A 19,758-nucleotide genomic window follows, 5' to 3' on the forward strand; every position below is an offset into this window, starting at 1 on the left:
CAGGCGAGGGAAATGCAAGCGTCTGAGCTATCCGTGAGCGCGATAAGAGAATTGCTTGTGAGGGGGCTTTGGAGTCTGGCTAGCTCGAATACTGAGCATGGCGAGTCTCACATCAGCATGTGGCCAGCGAGCGGAACGGCGCCGGGGGAAAGCATCCCTGAAGTATGCGGCATGGGGGAAGTGTGGCGTTCCCACCAGGTGCCAGGCGTTGAGCAAATTCGAGGTGGTTTTCTCAATATGCAAGGCTCGCCTGATCTGCGCTTCGCGGTAGCGAAACTTCTCACTTGCGGGTCGCTCGAGAATGCGCTTTAGGCTATGTGTAGCAGTCTGTCACCAATGGCATTCTTTCGATGCGACGCCTTCGTCCCTTTGTCTTTACTGGATCCATACGCGATTGATTCCAGCGTTTAACGCTGCTACATCCAAATATATGTTGCTTTGCCGAATCAAATGCTCATTATCTCGTTACTCTACTTTACATTTACTTCCTCCTCTGTTCACCTCGCATAGAGCGGTTTCTTCGTTTCTGGAGCGGTGGCAACAACGAACCGGCTTTGACGAAAGGAGGAAAAGACAATTATACAGACATGGTAGCTCAAAAATCGTTCGTGGCATCCAAAACTCCCCCTGCAGCAATCGCCGTTGACACCAAGGAAATCAGCGCCGCCCTGGATATGGACAAAGACACAAACTCGGAGCTCAAACACAGCGTCGGCATAGTCCAGGGCAACGCGGCCAACGACGAAACTGTCGATGCCAATTTCTAAGCGGGCGTGCAAAAGGCCGAGGCCATCACAATTGCGTGGTCATTCCGACCTCTGATCGGAGCCTACGTCTGCATTTGGTTCGTCTATTTTGTCCAGGGCATTGTCGTTGGCGTCAGCAACGCCTTAATCCCCTACGTCACATCTAGCTTCGCCGCTCATTCATTGATCCCAACCACCGGTGTCTTGAGCCAGGTGATTGGCGGCGTCTCAAATCTTTGCATCGCCAAAATCCTGGACATCTTTGGTCGGCCTCATGGATTCCTACTCTGTGTGAGCATTGCTACCATCGGTCTTATCATGGCTGCTGGCTGCAATGGCGTGGAAGCATATGCTGCATCTCAGGTCTTTTACACTGTCGGAATCAATGGTCTCGGATACTGCCTCAGTGTCTTCATTGCAGATACATCTTCCCTCCGCCGTCGAGGTCTCATGCAAGCCTTGCTCAATTCCCCGTACATCATCACATCCTGGCTAGCAGGTCCTATTTCCACTTCGTTCTTGAACGGCAGTGGCTGGCGCTGGGCTTTCGGAATGGAAAGTATTCTACTTCCTTGTGTCGCTTTACCTCTCTTCGGCTTGTTCATGTACCACTACAGGAAGGCCAAAAGAGATGGCATTGTTCCGGCGCGACCAGCGAGTGGACGTACATTATGGCAAGCAACCGTGTATTGTGCGCGTCAATTTGACCTTGTTGGACTCCTGCTGTTATCCGTTGGGTTCGCTTTCTTCCTCCTGCCTTTCAATCTATACACCATGGAAGCGAAGGGTTGGGGATCTGCTATGATCATCTGTTTCCTCGTCTTCGGAATCTTGTTCATCGCTGCATTTGTTTGCTGGGAGAGATTCTTCGCGCCAATCAGTCTCACCCCATGGGAAATCCTTCGAGATCGCACAGTCCTTGGCACCGGCATGGCAGGCTTCACACTTTTTGCGAGCTATTCAGTCTGGAACCCGTACTTTAGCTCTTACCTCCAAGTGGTTAACGGCCTGGACGTTACTAATGCAAGCTATATTGTACAGTCCGGCACAGTCGTCCAAATCATCGCAAACATCGTAACAGGCCTCGTCATCACATTCACTGGACGCTACAAGCCAATCAGCTTATACGTCGCCATCCCCCTGATCGCCCTTGGAACAGGCCTGCTTATCCATTTCCGCGAACCCACCCTCTACTTGGGCTACATTGCCATGTGCAACATCTTCCTCAACTTTGGCTTCGGCATTTTCATGATCACTGTCGAGATCGGTATCTTAGCTGCTGCTAGTGCACAGCAATACTTCGCCATCACCATTGCTCTGCTGAACCTATTCACTTATATTGGCAGCGCAGTCGGATTTACAATTTCCTCTGCAATTTGGCAAAGCACACTTCCCGAGAAGCTGGTTTTGCATCTTCCTCCAGAGGCTCGAGGAAACCTCACTACGATTTTCAGTTCCATTGGAGAGCAGTTGGCCTATGAGTGGGACTCACCCGTCCGTTTGGCCATCCAGCACGCATATGGTGATACTTGGCGGTTGTTGTTGATCACTAGTGTTTGCTTCTGGGCTTTGGGCTTAGCCTCCACGCTGGTGTGGAAGAACATGAATATCAAGGGTGTCAAGCAGAACAAGGGCTATGTCGTTTAGTCCGGCATTGAGTGTTAATTATCTCGTTGCTCGCACTTTGCTTGCTGTTGGAGGTCTTTTGCGCGTAGATGGCGAAGACCAGCAAGTTGTCAAGCACTTCTATCATGTCAAGGGGATGTTATGGCATTAAGCCTTTGACCTTTGCACTGGTACATGTGATGCAGCCATGTATTTTCAGAGAGATTTCCTGCTCCGATCAACTTTAATAGCTTAGAACGATAGTAGCCTAGGTTTGGGTAATTAGTACACACCTCAGACTGCCTTGGTGCTATCAAGTGTCTCACCGTCGGTTAAAGTACTTTCAAAGCATGGATTATTTCTAGATGCATAGCGTAATCACAGAGACGCGGCAAGCGCCATTGGCTGGGCATTCCGAAACCGGCCGGACTTGGCGTTTTAATGACCGATGGATCTAGACACATACATATAAAGCTGTTGCTGTTCGTTGGATGAGTATTATCCGCTACTTATTGATCTCATATAGCGACCCCATCCCGCATCTGAACATCGACTTTTTCTCGAACTTAATGCAAGCGATATCGAGGGCATACCTGAGAGGAATTCAAAGTCCACGTAGATATCAGGCCACACTAGATCACTCGCGGTGGTCGTCAGTTAGAATGAGGTATCCTCATCCTGATTTATAGTCCCATACCTCTGTATGCTCTGATTCTCACGTATCACAATAGCAACCAACCTACCCGATACGGCATGATCGTGTTCACCGGATTTCAGGCTCTGGGCAAGTCAAATCTTTGACCATTATTATTCGGACCAAGACTGGATAAGTGTTGTGTCAAGCATAAGCTCATTCGTAACAGATGTTTTCGGGCCTTTGAGCGCATTGAATGTGCTCTCCCGAACCCATACGATGGAACTTTCCATCTTAGCAGAATCAAAGGCACCAGTATCCACAAACCCAAAGCCAAATCCGTTCATTTCGATGGGCTTTGGACAGGATATTGTGCCGACGCACACCTTTGAAAATGCGACTGAGATCGAGGTTCTGCTCATTCCTGGAGGTTAGTGTCGTGAATAGAGCTAAAAGACCAACAGAAATGTTGCAGAGTCAGGGTTCAGTCTAACACGTCAATTTAGGATTCGGGACTCACAATAGAAATGCAATGGCTCCAGTCGAATCATATATCCGTAGCGTCTTCCCCACGGTACAGTATGTGATTACTATATGCACTGGCTCTGCTATTCTTGCAGGCATGGGGCTCCTAGACAATCGGCGCGCTACAACGAACAAAGCTACCTGGGACTCCACGGTGGCGCTCGGGCCCAAAGTGAATTGGGTCGTCGATGATACTGAGGGAGTCACGCCCGTGTGGAGTTCCTCGGGTGTTTCAGCGGGAATTGATGTAACATTCGCTTTTATTGATAAGTTGTATGGGAGCGAAACGGCTAAGCATGTCGCGAATGTGATGGAGTATGATAGACATGTGGACGATAAGTGGGATCCTTTCGCAGATATTTGGGGGAACAAGGCCTGATCGTTTCTAAGCTCTCATTCCTATCTGATACAATGGTGCTATGCTAAGCTTCCTCTTGAACTTTTCTTCAAAGTGTAAATAGCAATTGACCGTGACCATTCAGTAAAAATACTGCGACTAGTCACGACCACCGCTATTGTTGCACATTTTATACAGCCCCTAGCCACTTTTCATGTTTTATTCTTATTCCTTCCTTCTATAGGTAGCCTAAGGTTTATTATACGACAACGAACTTGAGAAACATCTTCACAAGTTTCAGTCTAAATGGATAAGTTTCAAGACTGTCATGATTGCTACTGCATAATTTGCCTCATGATGAGAGAGTTTGGCTGTGTTTAAACTTGGGGTATAGGCGAAAGCGTGAATGAAAAAGTTCGGGGCGAATAGAAACGCAGAGGCGAGAAAAGAGACTGTACTACAAAAACCTTTGCTTAATTTTCAGATTCTGATTAGTCTTCACAACGGTTATTGGAATTTTGCTCTAAGGCCAGTGCATAACACTGATAGGAAAGCAGCTAGCACGGGTCGGTGTGTAGTAGGCTAGACGCCTTTGGTCAGATTTTTTGACATTATCTCAATACAATTGCAGACTCTAGGTACAGTAATGTCGTTTTATAGGTAACAAGAAAGATTCTCTCCTTGCCAATGAACCTGAAGTTCGCCTATGCTCCATTATTCTCATGTGTGACACCTGTTTAAGCCTCCAACCCTTGAGGCGTCATATCAAGCGCACTAACATGTAATAGAACCGAATTCGTTCTTAGTTGCCTCCCACCTGCCAGTCAAGTTAGTAAAAGCGGGCCAGCGTCAAAAGTAGGATGAAGCATACCAAACTGATTCAATATGGCCTGGGTTGCAAGCAGTGCCAGTTGTAAAGTTCCAAATCAATTCACCATCCTTCCCGTTGCAATACGGATATGAAGGGTTGCACAAACCACCCTAGTGGTTCAAGTTGTCCCACAGGCCACCACACAAGCCTGGAATATCATTTACACCGGAAGCGCGAATCTTCCAGTGAGTAGCGGCGCCGCCATCCTTGCTGCAGGTAGCAGCTGAAGCCGTGGAAATTAGAACGCCGAGGGCAAACGCCTTTGATAGCTGCATCTTGAGGTGAAGAGATGAAGCCGAAAGAAGAGTAAGATTGATTGTGTGGGTGAAAGGGCTGAAGCGTAATAATGTATGTATTCTGACTGTTTGACAAGAGTGAGATGAACTGAAAATGTGCGAGAGAATGCAGCGACTTTATAGATGCCCGGTTGAGAATGAACTTGGCCCAACCCCCTATCCGTCAAAAATAGAGACCAAACCCACCTTACTCTGAAGAAGTCGTGATGTGCTGTCGGAGTTCCCATGTTGGGTAGCAGCTTTGCCACTTGCCCAGCTTGATAGAACAAGTTGCTGGCATGACGTTCATGGTAGGCTTGCACAATGCCCCTGCAGAGAAACTGATGCAGGGCAATGCCAAGGTCATGTTGAAATCCTAGTAAAATACCAAGTCGTCCAATCGCAACATGCATGGGGAGAACACGGGGGCGGAGTTGAGGGCGGGGAGGAGGGCTATAAGGCCGATAAAGCTCCAAAGCGTATAGCGTCCGAGTAGTCGCGCATGTCACTGGCAACCTCAATCCATGGCATGCCAATGTTGACAAGAACATATGGAAGCCTTATGGACGCCTTAACCCTTCTTGAGCCCCATCAGACGCCACGGAATAGTTTCCACCATCTCAGATCCTGGATTCTTGGTGTTCTGGCTATGGCTGCCCATCACACCGTCGCATCGGGCCCCCAATCGCCAAGGCATCTCAGATCCGCTGTTCAGCACGATCATTCTAAATGTGGAATTTTGAAGCGACTGCGGGCGAAATGAGAAGTGCCCAGCTGCTGATCTACTATGAGTATGAGCGACCGGCAGAGTAGAACACTGTTTCAGGATGGCAGGATGGAGCATTTACGTTCCGGCCCTCACCAAAACAACCCACTTCAATTAGCTTGCGTGACGTTCTTGGCAGAGAGATGAGGCGGGCAATCGATCGCTCCAGGAGTTTCCGCATGTGTATATCCCGATCAAGGTCGTCTTTGATATACTGTGATCATTGGAGAAAACGGAACAGTACCAGGGCAAAGCCAAGAAATACTACCAATTCATATCTCAGCTGTTCATAGATATGACAAGCTACACTGCCTTGGCCTCGTGTATATATTTCTGAGCCTCCATTGAGTTGCTTGAATCACAACATCTCTCACTACGACTACTTCCTCAACTCCTTCCATTTCTCAAAGGCAAGGGCAACCTATCCATTGCAACACAGACATATACCTTATCAAGTCCACACTCTTTGCCACTCCCATCCCAAAGATCAAATACACCATGAAGTTGAACAACATCGTCAGCCAGGCTGTTCTCGTCATGGGACTGGCATCCAGCGCACTCGCCGGTGCCAACTGCGCGTATGAGGGCGGATGGGTACACAAATGGCGCGTTACGGCCACCGGCGTCTATGAAATTCCTGGCTGGTGCGGCGGCCTATGGGACAACATGAAGAGTTTCCAGGGAGACTGCCCCATCTCTAATGCTTTTTGCGGAGGTGAGAACGGGTTCCTGGAATGGACATTCACGACTTCGAACACTTGCAGTCCAGGGGCTGTGGAGGCCGCATGGTGGGAGGCAACTAAGAATGAGTTTGGTTCAATCGTTTGTGGCCATTAGAATGTAAATAGAGTTGACCTGATGCAACAATTGAATCTGAATTCCCTCTAAATTGAATCTAACATCTTCCAGACTGAAGTCATCTTTGCATGTTTTTGTGTCTGGTTCTTCGGGAAGACATTGTAGCAGCGAGGAATTAAGAAGAATAGATATTCACCCGTACCATTAATTTTGTCTCACTGCAGATATATCAGTGCCATGATGCTATAACGCTAGCGCAGCGCTACTAACGCGATGGGGTTGCGCCGCGTTCTCATACTAGCTTTATGGGATGCGACTAGAACACCAAATCATCTTACACCTAGGTAGTTGTCTTAGCTATCTATGAAGCTTTACCATTCTTAAGATTGTCAGGCTAGTGGTCTCATACTAAAGTCCTGAAATATGGTGAGACACAGTGTATGCAGGTAGGCAAACGGACAAACCAACCACACCCGTCCCTATATGTTACAGGAAAGTTTCACACAAACGTGTGGCTAAGAGAAATTCACGCAGTATAGCTTTTGCTGGTTTTTTATTACTGTCGAATGTTAGCACAGTGTGTAGCTTCCATATGAGTCGCTTCCGCTACTCAGCCCAGATGCAGCATGGTTTTATGCTGAATAACAAAGATGTCGTCTACAGAATTTTGCGCTTCAAGGTCATCTTCTTTGCTTGCTTACAGAATAGTAAATTATCTCCCCACCATGCAAACATGCCAGTAGCTACAAGCTCCAAATCTAAGACAAACATCGAGTTTGCTCTCACCGACAAGCCAACTCACGTTCTTTGAATGTATCTAAATTGTAAAACATGTCTATTTTCTGACCATGAGGATAGCAGCTACCCATATTAGACTTCACCCTCCTTTCATCTCACTGTCAACCTCGATTTTAGCCATCCATACTTGATTGTCCTTTCCTTTCCAGTTTCTGCAGCAACTTTTTTGTTTTTTAATCATGGTTCGCACTAGACTCGTCGCATCACGCTCTATGCCGCCTTCCCGTGTATCGAGGAAGACGTTGGCGAGGCAAGAATCAACAGTAGATGCACTGGCTTTTCCTTGTTCTTCCGTTGTAGATGATGAATATCAGAAGAGCACACCATATACACGAATTCTTCGACCTAAGCGACGGAATCTGACATCGAGCAGTAAGTTACGAGAGTTAATGCCAGACAAAACAAAAAAATTCGTTCAAAACTGAACAGTATATTATTCAAGAAGTGCTAACTGGTTCATAGAAAAAGAGCGCAGCATTGGTGAGGATGGTCGAGAGAAGGGCAGGATGAGCATAAAGCAAAAAGAGGAAGACGACGAGCCAGAAAGAAGAGTAACACGACTATCTTCAAAGAAACGTACACTACGCAACCAATCCACATCCACGACAGCAAAAAAGCTCAAGATCCGCCCCCCTATTTGCACAGCCAACAACACTAGATCCACGACTAAGCCCAGCGAAACCAGGCCCCACGCTTCTCACTCAGGCTCCATCATAACCCAACCGCCTCACCACAGCCTCCAATCCAACCTACACCCAACCCCACCTTTCCCACCATACCTTGGCCTCCTCGGCCCATACATGGCCTTCCAGCTCTCCCTCTCCAATCTCCACGGCCCCGCCTACACTACCGCCCAAACCCACATGGCCTCCGTACTCAACACACTACAGCAGCTCAAAGCCGACTCCGAAGCCCGCTGTGCCCACGATACCTTTACTCACGAACCCCACCTCACAACTGGAATCTCAACCGCGACTCAAAAAAGCAGTGTACAAACGCCTCTGCAAAAGGAGCACAGGGCCTCAGACGTGTTACCCCGGAAGATGCGCGAGCTAAACGAGCAGACGAGAAGGAGACTCGAGACCGAAGCTAGGAAGGACGGGATGCGGGGAAATGGCAGGCGAAGGGGAAGTATACGAGGGAACCGGAGGGAGAAAGTAACTTCTTTCTTCTCGCGTTCAGCGACATCAAGTCCAGCGTCCGAAACAAGTACTACCGCCTCCGATGACGAAGATGCAAGTCACATGCAGTATTCCAAGCACGCCTCCTTGCTGTCAAGTACATCCTCATTTCACGATTCTGAATTCAGCGATGCATATTCTGCGTATACGAGTTCTGTAAGTTGTCTTTCATTCTTCTTCCAGGTCATTGAGATCGATAATGAAGAGTAGCCGTCCTCCCTGTACTCAAGCTAATCGACCCAGTAGTCCAGCGAAGATAGCGACGCGATTGAGCGGCGCGCGAGAAATGCATGTCGGCGTCGGAAAGTATGGCAGGCGCAAAAGGAGAAGGAAGAGGAAGAGGAAAAGGAAAAGGAAAAGCAGACGAAACGACCAAATGCGCCTGGTTCACAACGGGTTGAGGAAAAAGAAAAGGTACATACACCAGACATTGTAAAAAAGGAAGAAGAATTGGATTTGCAGCAAGGCAAAGAGGTATTGGTGGTTTTCAGACCTGTAATATGGTAGTCACATTTTTGTTGCTCAAGCTCTCCTGAGCTGGCTTGATCTTTTTTTTACCAGCATCTAAATCTCTACCTCCTCCCATTACATCTTACATCTTGATTCTCAACCCCGTAGTACCCGTCCTCTCCGTGCCTGTGCGTGCACTCGTACCGCCCAGACTGTCAGCGTCGCTACTATCGTTTCCGTTGTCATAGTCGTGTTCGTGATCCACAATGCCCAGACCCAGCGTGCCGACTTTGAAAACATTACTGCACCACTCGCTGAATGAATCAGGATCCCAGACACCATCTTCCCTGCCTTTGCCTTTATGGCTCCGGCCAGCACCGTTCTGATTGCTAACAGAATACGAAGTGTCGTACCAATCCTCGTATGTCTGTGTCACCGATTCCATGACGGCTGCGACAAGCATTTCGCGTGTACGCGCATCGGTGATGTACTCCTCTAACTTTGATCGCAGAAACGGTGTTTCGTGCTCAATGTTTTGCCGGACCTTGCTCGTGCGTGCAGCTGCTTCGTTTGCCGGTACTTTTTTGTTGTTCTTTGTGTCGATTGGCGCCGTCATCCTATTCACGAATTGGCCAGTAAAGTCGTTGATTGCTTGACGCAAACGAGCATCCACCTCCGCTTTGGCGTCCAACATGTTTTCCACAACTTTTGGAATCAGCAGGCCGACGAGGTTGCGTGGGTTGAAGAGACCGCCTCGTGCACGTAGTTCCCAAAAGGTATTCGTCACGCTGGAGAAGTTATATTGGACCTCGGTTTGAGGCGTGACAAATTCGATATCAAAAGCTACAATCTGTTGCTTCAAGAGAAGTAGATGTGAGATGAGAAACAAGGCGGCGTCTGTAGGCGACGACGATTTCGCAAGGAGTGCACTGGCGTGAGTGAGCGAGACAGTGGTACTGTGAACAATGCGATGCGCTAGATCATCGAAAACGGATGACTGTACAAGTCAGCACATAATCATATCCAGACGAATACATACATACATGAACAAGCCTGTATATTTTACTGAGCAGCCAAATAGCCTTGCGCAATGTCGGATACCAGTCTTGAAAGGCTGCCTCAGTGTTAAAGTTCCACCGAGCGTTCGAATCGTCTTCTTTAATGACTGCGGGCGACTTTGGCATTGATGGTGTAGAGAGAACGTCAGACTTTGGTTGCTTTTTGCCAGATAACACTGGTTGGTTCGACTTGGTTCCGGAAGTGACTTGCTTCTTGTTCTTGGAAGGGTAGTCGAGGTCTTCTGGCTTTGGCTTGTACCTTTCAATGTCATCTCGCAGGACGGCTAGTGATAAGAACACAAGCCGGCTCTGCGCGTCTTCCAGTGCAGGATGTACTATGACGGAAAAGTCAAGCTTGTTGGCTTCCACTGACGAATCTTCCTCTTCCTCTTCCATATACCGTGTCTGGATCATCGTGCAGAGCTCGCATAGCTTCAGTATCTGAGTTTCATGAATGGTCCGTGGTCTAAGATGGTCGTACAGCGGCTCGCACACGGCTTCGAGGAAGTCATACAACCCGCCGTCACCTTCAAACCACTCGCGCCAGAGGTCACATTCGTCGAAGCATATGCCGCGAATATAGCTTATGCTACTTCGAGCAAACGCGACCAAGTCAGTCGATGTGCTCGGGGCTTGCGCAATTTCTCCAATCTTTTTCGTTATGATGGGTAGGATTAGCCGGCCGCGAGTAGCCGAGTAGCTCTGGTATAGCTCATTCATGAGACTCTGATACTCTGCCTCTGCTCCTGGTGCGGCCCCAGGGGGTAGCACTGCGCGCTTTTGTATTTCGATGCCGATGCTCTTCAACTCTGGCGCGCCAACACGGAATTTAGCATACAACAATGCAGACATGGTCGTGTCGTTCAGTTGCCGGTCCGCTATCCGTTTCGATACGTCGGCCGCGATCTCTCGCAGGGCTTCGGTGAAGTGGACACGAATGAGAGTAAGGGCGCGCGTGAGCAGCAATCTGTATCTTGAGCGATATGTCTCGGCCTCGCGGTGCTTCGAGTGCGCTTGCATATAGTCGAGACAACTGTCCAAGTTTGCCAGCATTTCCACAAACTCGCTGCCCCGTACAATCTTTCCCGCGCCTGGCGCATTGAGTCGCTTGGTGGTAGGCTCGAGATACAGGTAGTATCGCAGGTTCTGTTCCATGTCGTCGGCGAGTTTTGTGATGCGCTTCTGGTCGTCTATGAGGCCCTCGCATTGTGTGCGGAAAGCGTTGGTCTGCGCTTCGACAATCTTGAACGATTCCGAGAGCGACGAGAGAATGTCCAGGGCAGAGGTGGTATCGGAGATGACATTTTGAAGGTGGTTCCGCGTCATATGCAGCTGGTTCTGGTAGCGTCTGGACAAGTTCAATCAGCAGTTCGCCAAGCCGGGTGCTCGCTATGCCTACCTGTACTCTTCATGGCTGGCTTCCAACAAGTCGTCGTTGACATCGCCATACCACCCGGCCAACTCGAGTTCAGTGCTGAGGTCTTCCCTTGACTTTTTCTTCTCCAATGCCTTTTCCTTCTTCAGGTGCGTCCGCACCACGGTATAAAAGTCGCTGTATGACTTGGCTCGTCTGGCCACGGTGGCCGGTGGAGGGCCACTGAGTTTCCCCGGGCGGTCATCTTCTGGCGTCTCTACAATGGCCTCTGCGCGCTCGAAGTCAGCCTGCGTCTCCTACAAATGCAATCATCAGAAGTGCTCAAACGTACCCATGCGGCGGATGGTGGGCTTACGCTTTCCTGCTTGAGCAGGCTCTCCCTCCGGCGGTGTTTGCCCTTTTCCTGGGGCTTGGCCGCGCGCGGCACGAAGGCATTGTACCACGAGTCTCCCTCGTACATTTTTGCCGCGATTGGGGGGGTGTGGATTCTCGCACGGCGGTCCCTAGCAGAAGCAGACACGCAAGCTTCACGTCGGAGCTCCGTCTACGTGTCGTGGGGGAGGATTGCGCTAACTGTATCGGGGCTAGCCGAGGCATGTGGAGAAGAGAGGCCGATGCCAAAACCTAGAAGCGTCATCGATTCCGCTGCTGCAATTGCGACAAGCCATCGAGGCTACCCAATGACTGGTGCTGTGACGATAATCGGACCTATGGGCATCGTGCAAATGTTGTTCTCTTGAAACTCTTCTTGAAAGCCCTTGGCTCGTTTCTTCTCGGCACGCAAACCCCACCTGTTTCCCCCTCACGCGGCATCATGCTCAGCACCAAATGTGTCTCGCGCGCGACACTGCCCACGCGCCACGCTCCACGGCTATGTAGAAACATCGCAGGCAGAGGCTCGCGGCCCCAGGTGCGAACCGCCGCACATCCATACGCACAGCGGCGACAGCAGCACTTTGTGCGGTCCCTCGCCACTGTTGGCGCGCTCTGGGCCACCGCCACGGCATGGCAGTGGTGCAACGGCGAGTCCATCGTAAGAGACGCCCACGCCGAAGAGCCAGAGGGGCCAGAACTACAATTCGAGGCCCCGCGGCGGCAGGCCACGTCAAGCGACGACAATCGGAACATCATCAGTTCCCAGCACCTCCAGGTAATCAAGAGCTGGGAGAACCCCGGCGTGTATGCGTGGGGCTCGAATTCAGGAAAGGTGGTCGCGCCCGATTCCGACGAAAAATACATCAAGACGCCCAGGCGGCTCAGCTTCTTCGACGGCAAGCTGCTGCGGGATATCAAGCTGGACAGGAACTTTGGGGCGGCGATCGACGAAAAGGGCGACCTTCTGCAATGGGGCACAGCATTCGCTGATAACGTCAAGGAGCCGGTGAAAACTTTGACGGGGCTCAATCTCACATCGCTGGCCATCTCACGCGATCGCATCATCGGCCTTGGCAACAACGGTTCAGTGTACTCGATACCCGTGTCGCAGGCGGAGCAAAAGAAAGGACCCAAGCCGCCGTCCAAGTCGTGGATCCCATTCTGGGGCGGCTCCAACGACATCTCTTACCGCGAACGCACGCCCACGAATCTGGGGTGGAGCGAGCGCGTGACCGACATTCGCTCCGGACTGGAGCACGCTCTCATGCTCACCTCGTCCGGCCGCGTGTTTTCCTTTGCTTCAGGCTCACAAGACTTTCCCAGCAAGGGCCAAATGGGCATACCTGGGCTGTCATGGGAGAGCCGACCGGCTGGTGCCTTTGATATACCACACGAGATCACCACGCTCAAAGGATTTCCCATCACGAAGATTGCAACTGGCGACTACCACAGTCTGGTATGCGACTCAGAAGGGCGTGCGTTTACTTTTGGCGACAACACTGCCGGCCAACTAGGTTTTCCATTCAACGCAGAAGCACAGTACGTTGACGCACCTTCTCTACTACCGACCCAAAAGCTATACTCTGGCCAGCAGGGCAAAGTGACAAACGTCTTTGCCGGCGGCAACACGTCGTTCCTCGCCGTCGAAGCCACAAAGGGCAACAAGACCACGGCAGACACATGGGCTTTTGGCTTTGGCCTCACCGGCCAGCTAGGCGTGGGCCGGTGGGTCCACACGCAAGCCGAGCCCGTCAAGATGCCCACCTTCTCCGGCCTCTTTGAATGGGACGAAGCCAAAAACCAAGCCATGCCCATCCGGCTCTCGACCATTTCCGTCGGCGCCTCGCACGCCGCCGCAGTGCTCGACAACGTGGCCAGCGTGGCCGTGTCAGGCCGCACGTCCAAACTCACGCACAACGACACAAACTGGGGGCGCGACATCCTCTTCTGGGGCAACAATGAGTACTACCAACTCGGCTCGGGCAAGCGAAGCAATCTCGCTACCCCAGCGTACATCCAGCCGCTCGACCAGGCCGCGGAGCACGAGAGAGCCGCGTCTGCCGCTGCGGGCTGGACCAGCCAGCTGCGCGAAAAGGAGATGCATCGGTTTCAGATTACTCCGCGGAACAAGGTCAAGTTGAATGGGCGTACCGTCGAGTTTGAACAAAAAGTCGAGTGTGGGAGGGGCTGCACGGCGGTTTACTCGGCTGTTTGAGTCTTGTTTCTATCCTCTCTCTCTCTCTTCTCCTCCTCTTTGTTTTTTGGGTCCCTTCTTCTTCTTCTTGTACTTCTTGTATATGGCCTACATGGCCGTGCCTTTTAGGGCGTCTCGAGCTGGCTGGGTCTGCGTGTATGTGCTTGTCGTATCAGCGTCCTTGTATAAGTAGATGTAGTCGTTGGCTATAATCTCCACATCAGATACAAACCAATGAAAAAAAGAATCTCAACATGTCCAAATTCGTTCAATAGAAGTCACTGCGCGTCGTGTAATGTCAAGTACAGTTGTGATCTTTTTTTTCATTTTCATTCCGTGGGGCATTGGGCCTGTTGTATTCCAAGGTATTACACAAAGTAACAAGGAGACGATGGCCCCCCCCCCTTGCAAGTTTTACACCAAACAACAATAACAGATACAACCAGTCCCCAGAACCTAGACGAAACTTGATTTTCTTTTTCTTTTTCTTTTTCCAGTTGTGCTCGGTTGAAATGGTATGTGGCTCCATACATGTGGCATGAGAGGCGCCAAGAAGACAAAAAGCCGAAAAGGTGAAAAAAAAGGTCTTGGACGTAGCCCTGAGCAAGAAAAGGGAAAAGAGAAAAAGAGAAAAGGAAGCAAAAAAGAAAGAAACTCATCAATCTCCAAGCACATTGAGTTAAAAAAAACGAGAAGATGTGTGTTCGGAGACGAGAAAACAAAAAGAAGTATTTGAATATGAACAAGAAACATGGCTTGTAGCTGAGAATATGATACAAGGGGCTAAAATGGAACTGAAAAAAAATGAAGACAACAGATCATGTGGAGATGACCAAAAAAAAGCAAGGAAGAGGAGCGGTATTCTCCACGCTTTGGGAGATGGGTTGAAAAGTTAAATGGTGGGCGAAAACATGGAGATTAAAGCTGAAGAAGAAGTGGTCGGGTTCCAGAATGCCTGCAGGCGAACATGTCGAGGCCAAGCGACAGGCGAAGAAAGAAGCAAAGAGAGCTTCACAGACCCATGCGTTGAATCATGGCTCTTGACTCTGCTTCCGAGAGCTCACTGCCGTCGATGTTGATGCGGCCCTCTTCGACTTGGGCCAGATCAGGCTTGACTAGGCCATCGTGAAGATATCTGAGAAAAGAAAGTAATGACTCTTCAAAAGCAGCATAGGGATGTCGCTGCTGGGCAGCTTCGATGGCCTGCAGACTTGACTGGGAACGGTGCTGAGGCAGAAGCTCGCGGATGTAGCGGCGCTTGACGCTAGACCATTCAGGGTTCTCTTGGCGCGGATTGTTTTGGTCGCAGAACAATGTTCGCATGGCAGGTACGTCTGCGGGTTCTTCGGCCCAGCGCTCGACACCCGGACAGCCGTAGGAGAAGATTGTGTTGAATGTCTCTTCACCGTAGGCGCCGTTGCGGAGGTACTCGCCAATGACGGCTTGGAGCATGAACTGGGCTGCTAGGTTGTACCACTCGCTTGTGGGCACCCAATCATCGTCGAGATGGACGCGTGCAGCCGTGAGCTCGATGAAGACGGGGAGCAGGCAGTGCAAAGAGGGCGTGCCGGCGACATCGGTGACCCATCTCCGCTGGTCCAAGGGCATTCTTAACGAAGAGGCCAGTTCGCAGCGGTTTTCGTAGAGGGCACCATCGGATAGGGGAAAGTCTTTCTGGGCATCGAATGGCTGCTGGAGTGCAGGCTGGTGGCGGGTCCGCTGGCGCCAGTACTCACCCCGGCTCTTGTTCTGTTCTCGCAGGCTGTTTAGCGAGGCCTCTGTGGTCCATGTCTCGTCGTGGTGCAGGCGGTGGGTGAAGAGCAAGGCGAACTGCAGTAGGCGTGAGCGAAACGAGGCCTTGAGATCCAGACGGCGGCCCTGGTGCCTGTGGGCGAGGAAGCTTCTCCAGTCTGGTGCGTGTTCATGTCAGCAACTCGGTCAGCTCGAGGGCACGCCTCCCCCCACGTACCGGCTGTCATGTTGACCAATGCGTTCGGCAGATCGGAATGGTAGGGGTCACGGCTCGACTTCCACTCAAACACCAGGCTGATGGCCTTGAAGACGAGAAAGTCGAGGATTGTCAGGTCCACGTCAAACTGGTCCTCGTCCTCGTTGTCCATGCGGCGGGTCAGGTTGAGATAGCCGTCACGAGGGTATGGGCTGGTGTCACTGCGGGCTGGCATGGTGTATTTTTTTTTCTTATTTTTCTTCTCTTTGGGTGTTTCTTTCTTTCTTCTTCTCTTGACGGTGGCTTGGGGGAAGATGGGGTGTGGGTGGGGGTGGGGGAGGAGGTGGCCAAGACGGCGAGGGGATATTAGCAAGATATAGGCGCAAGCGTCAGACGGAAAGGACAGTGGTGAAGTGAATGGGCGGCGCACGAGACTCGGTGGTTAGGCGTTGTTATGGGCAGCCCCCGCCAGGAACCCACCGGGCAGACGTTGCGAGGGACAAGAAGAGTCGGCGGCTGAGAGGATTCCAGGGTGTAGTTCATGCAGAGGGAGCCGGGTGTTTGTGTGGGTGCAGGGGCAGAGTTCGCACGGCATGCGCAAGCGAAGGCGAAGGAGTTCACGTCAAACACTGTGCTGAGTCGCGCGGCGCGAGGCTCCACCGCGCGCCCTCTGGCGGCAGGCCAAGGGCGACGGAAGCGACCGCACATGCATGGTGGCTGTGGCTCGTGTAACGACGGCGTCGTCGGAAGAGGTTGCCAGTGGATGCAGGCGGGCGGGCGAGGCGACGAGAGGCAGACGACAGCAGAGGCAGAGATGCGAGAGAGAGACAAAGACGACGGCCGCGCGCGGAGCTGTCTGCGGCGCCGCCTGGCCCGAAGCGGCCTAGCGCGCCGCGACGGTGGATCGCGGCCGCCGCCATGGCCGCGACCCCACACACGGCCACTGACTGGCGGCCGGCCTGGCTTTCTGACTGACAGACGACCATTATTACCCCACGGCCGGAGAGCGAGAGAGAGAACGAGAGAGAGCGAGAGCGAGAGCATGTACACGTGCATGTGTGCCCGCCCACACCAGCCCCATTGCGCGCGCGACCATGCTGTCCCGGAACTGTGTGCTGGTGCTCGCGCCTCGCACTGCTACAACCCTCTGCCACCGGTCATGCCGTCATAGACTCGCGCGCCCTCCCACCGCCACGCCCCCGCGACAGCAACAACAACAACAACAGCAGCAGCAGCAGCAGCAATACCACCAACACCACCAACACCAGCGGCGCGGCTACGCCCAGCACGTCGACGCGGACCTGCTGACGTGGCCACAGGCTGAAAAGCCGCATAAGACACCCACGCCCTACCAGATCCTCCGGTGTGCAAAGGGCGAGGCATATTCCAAGCACCGCTTCTACGCCCTCGTCAAGCTGTACCACCCCGACGGCGGCCATGTGTCGCCCGCGATTGCGCAGCTGCCTCTGCACGTGCGGCTGGAGCGCTATCGCATGCTGGTTGCAGCGCACGATATCCTGTCGGACGTTGAGAAACGCAAGGCGTATGATGGCTGGGGGCACGGCTGGGCGGGCCACCATGACACGCCCTCGCCCTCGGCGCGCCGACACAGCGACTGGGACGTCGAGGCGCGCCGCTGGACCACCGACCCCCGCACCAACGCGACATGGGAGGACTGGGAGCGCTGGCACGGCGAGAACAGCGGCGCCAAGGACGCGCACGCGCACACGGTGCAAATGTCCAACCTGGCCTTCATGGCGCTGCTGTTTGCGCTGGTGAGCATCGGCGGCGTGGTGCAGGGCACGCGCTTCAGCTCCTTCAGCGCGTCGGCCATTGAGCGCCGCGACCAGATGCACCGCGAGGCGAGCATCGAGTACCGCCGCAGCAGGCACGCCACACTGAGCGCCAGTGGAGACCGCGACGAGCGCATCCGCACGTTTGTCGAGCACCGCGAATCGACCATTGTGGGGGAGCACTCGTACCAGCGCCTGCTGCCCCCCGTCGCCGCCTGTTCACCGGACCAGCCCAGGCGGCAGTGAGCAGTCAAGGCTGCCATACCCCGCATGCACCTGTTGGTGCAACAAGGCGTGTCGTGGCTGCTGCTACTCGCACAGTGTCACGGGCCCGCCGCCATCTGTTTCCTGTACCTATCCTCCGCCCACGCGCGCACCTGTCTTGTCCTGTCCTGTCGCAGCCGCAGCCGACCCTTGATGCGTTCGAATACAAACAACGTCTTCGCTGTCACTTGCACCTTTTTTTTTCCTTCTCCTCTTTCTTTGCTCGGTCTGGTGCGCGCATGCCGGTCCGCGTGTCTGACCCCGGCCCGGCCCCGGCCCTGGCCCTTGGCGCAATCGCGCTCGGCCCAAACGGGAAATGACGACTTGCCGGCCTACCGAACCACCACGCCGCCCTGAACAGGCATCGCGTCCGCCCTTTGTACGCGTTCGCTGCTGAGGCTCAAACACTGCTGCAACGGCCTCACCCACCCCACCGCCTGCGCCTGCAGCGCCCCAGCCATGCCTCTCCTCGCGAGCTTGTTTCACCTTGGCAGCAAGCGACAGTCCCACGGCGCTGACAAGTGTTTGATTACCCGCCACCCGTCTTGGGGGAGAGCCACGGCGGCGACGACGACCAGGGCAGGATGGTGTGAAGCGGGCTGCCGGATCCATCAGCAAAGAATCTCGACAATACATTGGTGGCACTAGCTCTTCATGCGGACTTTGTCATCATCATCGTCGTCGTCGTCGCCCGCCCATGTGATTTGGCCGAGTCCAATCTGGGCTGCCGCTGCCATGAGTGATCAAGTATTATTGATTTGCATTGATGGTCGTTCCTAATATCACCATAGCCATTTCTTAGCATGGCCATTAGCCCCGCCGCCCAGCCAACCGCCAACATGCCCACCACGCACCTGCATATCCTCGCCCATGTGCAACCGCCCATCCATTGCTATCATCTGCCGTCAGGTGCCAGCATGTGCTTGTCTTGTCGTCTTGTGTGTGGCGTGCTTCCCGCCTCCCAACCTTTGTGCTAATCTCCCCCTCTCCCGGCCTCCCCTGGCCATACAAACCCTGCATGTCGTCAATAATGCCTGCGCCACACGTGTGCGCCTGCACCTGCGCTGGTCATTTCCCTCTTGATGCCATGCTGAACTTTGTTGCGCCGCGCTATCGATTGTCGGTGTGTCTTAATTACCTGCATGAGCTGTCTGTCTGTCACTCTCGGTAGTCTCTCTCTGTGTGTCATGATGAGCGGATGTGGGCGGCAAGACTGTGTGGAAACAAAAAGGGGCGGGGTGGGAAAAGCAAAAATATCCATCGAGTTTGATAGGTTGTCTTCTTCATCACATTACGGCTGTAGCTATACCCGATTTCCGCTGCATGTCAGAGTGCCCGCTTTGTCTGGTACTGATGCCGATACCTTGCTTGCTGGGGGTTCTGCGTGTTAAGCCATGCCAACAGCACATGCAATCTCGCGGGTCCAAGGAAGTGAAGAGACATGCATAGACGAGAGGAGATGAGAATGAGAGGAAAAGATTCTTGCTTGCAGTAACCATACCGTACTGTACCGTACCAAGCATCCAACTGACTGACTAGTTAACTCGTACACAGCAAACACACAACATGCACTCTACCGCCACCCAACCACCAAACGACGACCACCACACCACAACAATAAGAAAGATAAAACAAGCTTCCACATCACATGCAAACAAGCACCACATCACCCTTGTTCCTCTTCTTCTTTCACCGCCTCCCTCCCTCCCTCCCGCCTCTCCCGTCCCTCTCTCTCTCTCTCTCTCTCTCTCTCTCTCTCCCCTCC

The 19,758-nt window shown here is 52.6% G+C and overlaps 8 protein-coding genes across 8 annotated transcripts; 6 read left to right on the top strand and 2 right to left on the bottom strand.

Annotated features, from left to right (window-relative positions):
- Positions 1 to 767: 767 nt before the first annotated feature.
- SETTUDRAFT_103902 (uncharacterized protein) lies at positions 768 to 2,393 on the top strand (the record flags this gene model as incomplete). The annotated part of the gene is made up of 1 exon (XM_008024417.1): positions 768 to 2,393. A coding segment is annotated over one exon (1,626 nt), but the record flags the coding sequence as incomplete, so codon positions are not given.
- An 820-nt stretch (positions 2,394 to 3,213) lies between these two features.
- SETTUDRAFT_104033 (uncharacterized protein) lies at positions 3,214 to 3,889 on the top strand (the record flags this gene model as incomplete). Its single annotated transcript, XM_008024418.1, has 2 exons — positions 3,214 to 3,415; positions 3,492 to 3,889. Coding segments are annotated over 2 exons (600 nt in total), but the record flags the coding sequence as incomplete, so codon positions are not given.
- A 2,368-nt stretch (positions 3,890 to 6,257) lies between these two features.
- On the top strand, positions 6,258 to 6,596 carry SETTUDRAFT_37304 (uncharacterized protein; the record flags this gene model as incomplete). The annotated part of the gene is made up of 1 exon (XM_008024263.1): positions 6,258 to 6,596. The coding sequence occupies one exon, from the start codon at positions 6,258 to 6,260 to the stop codon at positions 6,594 to 6,596; it is 339 nt and encodes a 112-aa protein (XP_008022454.1).
- Positions 6,597 to 7,534: 938 nt separating this feature from the next.
- On the top strand, positions 7,535 to 8,746 carry SETTUDRAFT_37305 (uncharacterized protein; the record flags this gene model as incomplete). Its single annotated transcript, XM_008024264.1, has 3 exons — positions 7,535 to 7,727; positions 7,818 to 8,692; positions 8,720 to 8,746. 3 exons carry the CDS (start codon positions 7,535 to 7,537, stop codon positions 8,744 to 8,746), a joined length of 1,095 nt encoding a protein of 364 aa, XP_008022455.1.
- A 310-nt stretch (positions 8,747 to 9,056) lies between these two features.
- On the bottom strand, positions 9,057 to 11,879 carry SETTUDRAFT_126959 (uncharacterized protein; the record flags this gene model as incomplete). Its single annotated transcript, XM_008024419.1, has 4 exons — positions 9,057 to 9,983; positions 10,030 to 11,392; positions 11,444 to 11,715; positions 11,775 to 11,879. The coding sequence occupies 4 exons, from the start codon at positions 11,877 to 11,879 to the stop codon at positions 9,129 to 9,131; spliced, it is 2,595 nt and encodes an 864-aa protein (XP_008022610.1). The 3' UTR covers positions 9,057 to 9,128.
- Positions 11,880 to 12,093: 214 nt separating this feature from the next.
- On the top strand, positions 12,094 to 14,242 carry SETTUDRAFT_167475 (uncharacterized protein). The gene has a single exon (XM_008024420.1). The coding sequence runs from the start codon at positions 12,234 to 12,236 to the stop codon at positions 14,007 to 14,009; it is 1,776 nt and encodes a 591-aa protein (XP_008022611.1). The 5' UTR covers positions 12,094 to 12,233; the 3' UTR covers positions 14,010 to 14,242.
- Positions 14,243 to 14,999: 757 nt separating this feature from the next.
- SETTUDRAFT_37308 (uncharacterized protein) lies at positions 15,000 to 16,171 on the bottom strand (the record flags this gene model as incomplete). The annotated part of the gene is made up of 2 exons (XM_008024265.1): positions 15,000 to 15,898; positions 15,958 to 16,171. The coding sequence occupies 2 exons, from the start codon at positions 16,169 to 16,171 to the stop codon at positions 15,000 to 15,002; spliced, it is 1,113 nt and encodes a 370-aa protein (XP_008022456.1).
- An 859-nt stretch (positions 16,172 to 17,030) lies between these two features.
- SETTUDRAFT_37309 (uncharacterized protein) lies at positions 17,031 to 17,975 on the top strand (the record flags this gene model as incomplete). The annotated part of the gene is made up of 1 exon (XM_008024266.1): positions 17,031 to 17,975. One exon carries the CDS (start codon positions 17,031 to 17,033, stop codon positions 17,973 to 17,975), a length of 945 nt encoding a protein of 314 aa, XP_008022457.1.
- Between the last annotated feature and the right edge of the window lie 1,783 nt (positions 17,976 to 19,758).

The sequence above is a fragment of the Exserohilum turcica genome (genome assembly GCF_000359705.1).
Source record: "Exserohilum turcica Et28A unplaced genomic scaffold SETTUscaffold_12, whole genome shotgun sequence".
Taxonomy (NCBI): domain Eukaryota; kingdom Fungi; phylum Ascomycota; class Dothideomycetes; order Pleosporales; family Pleosporaceae; genus Exserohilum; species Exserohilum turcicum.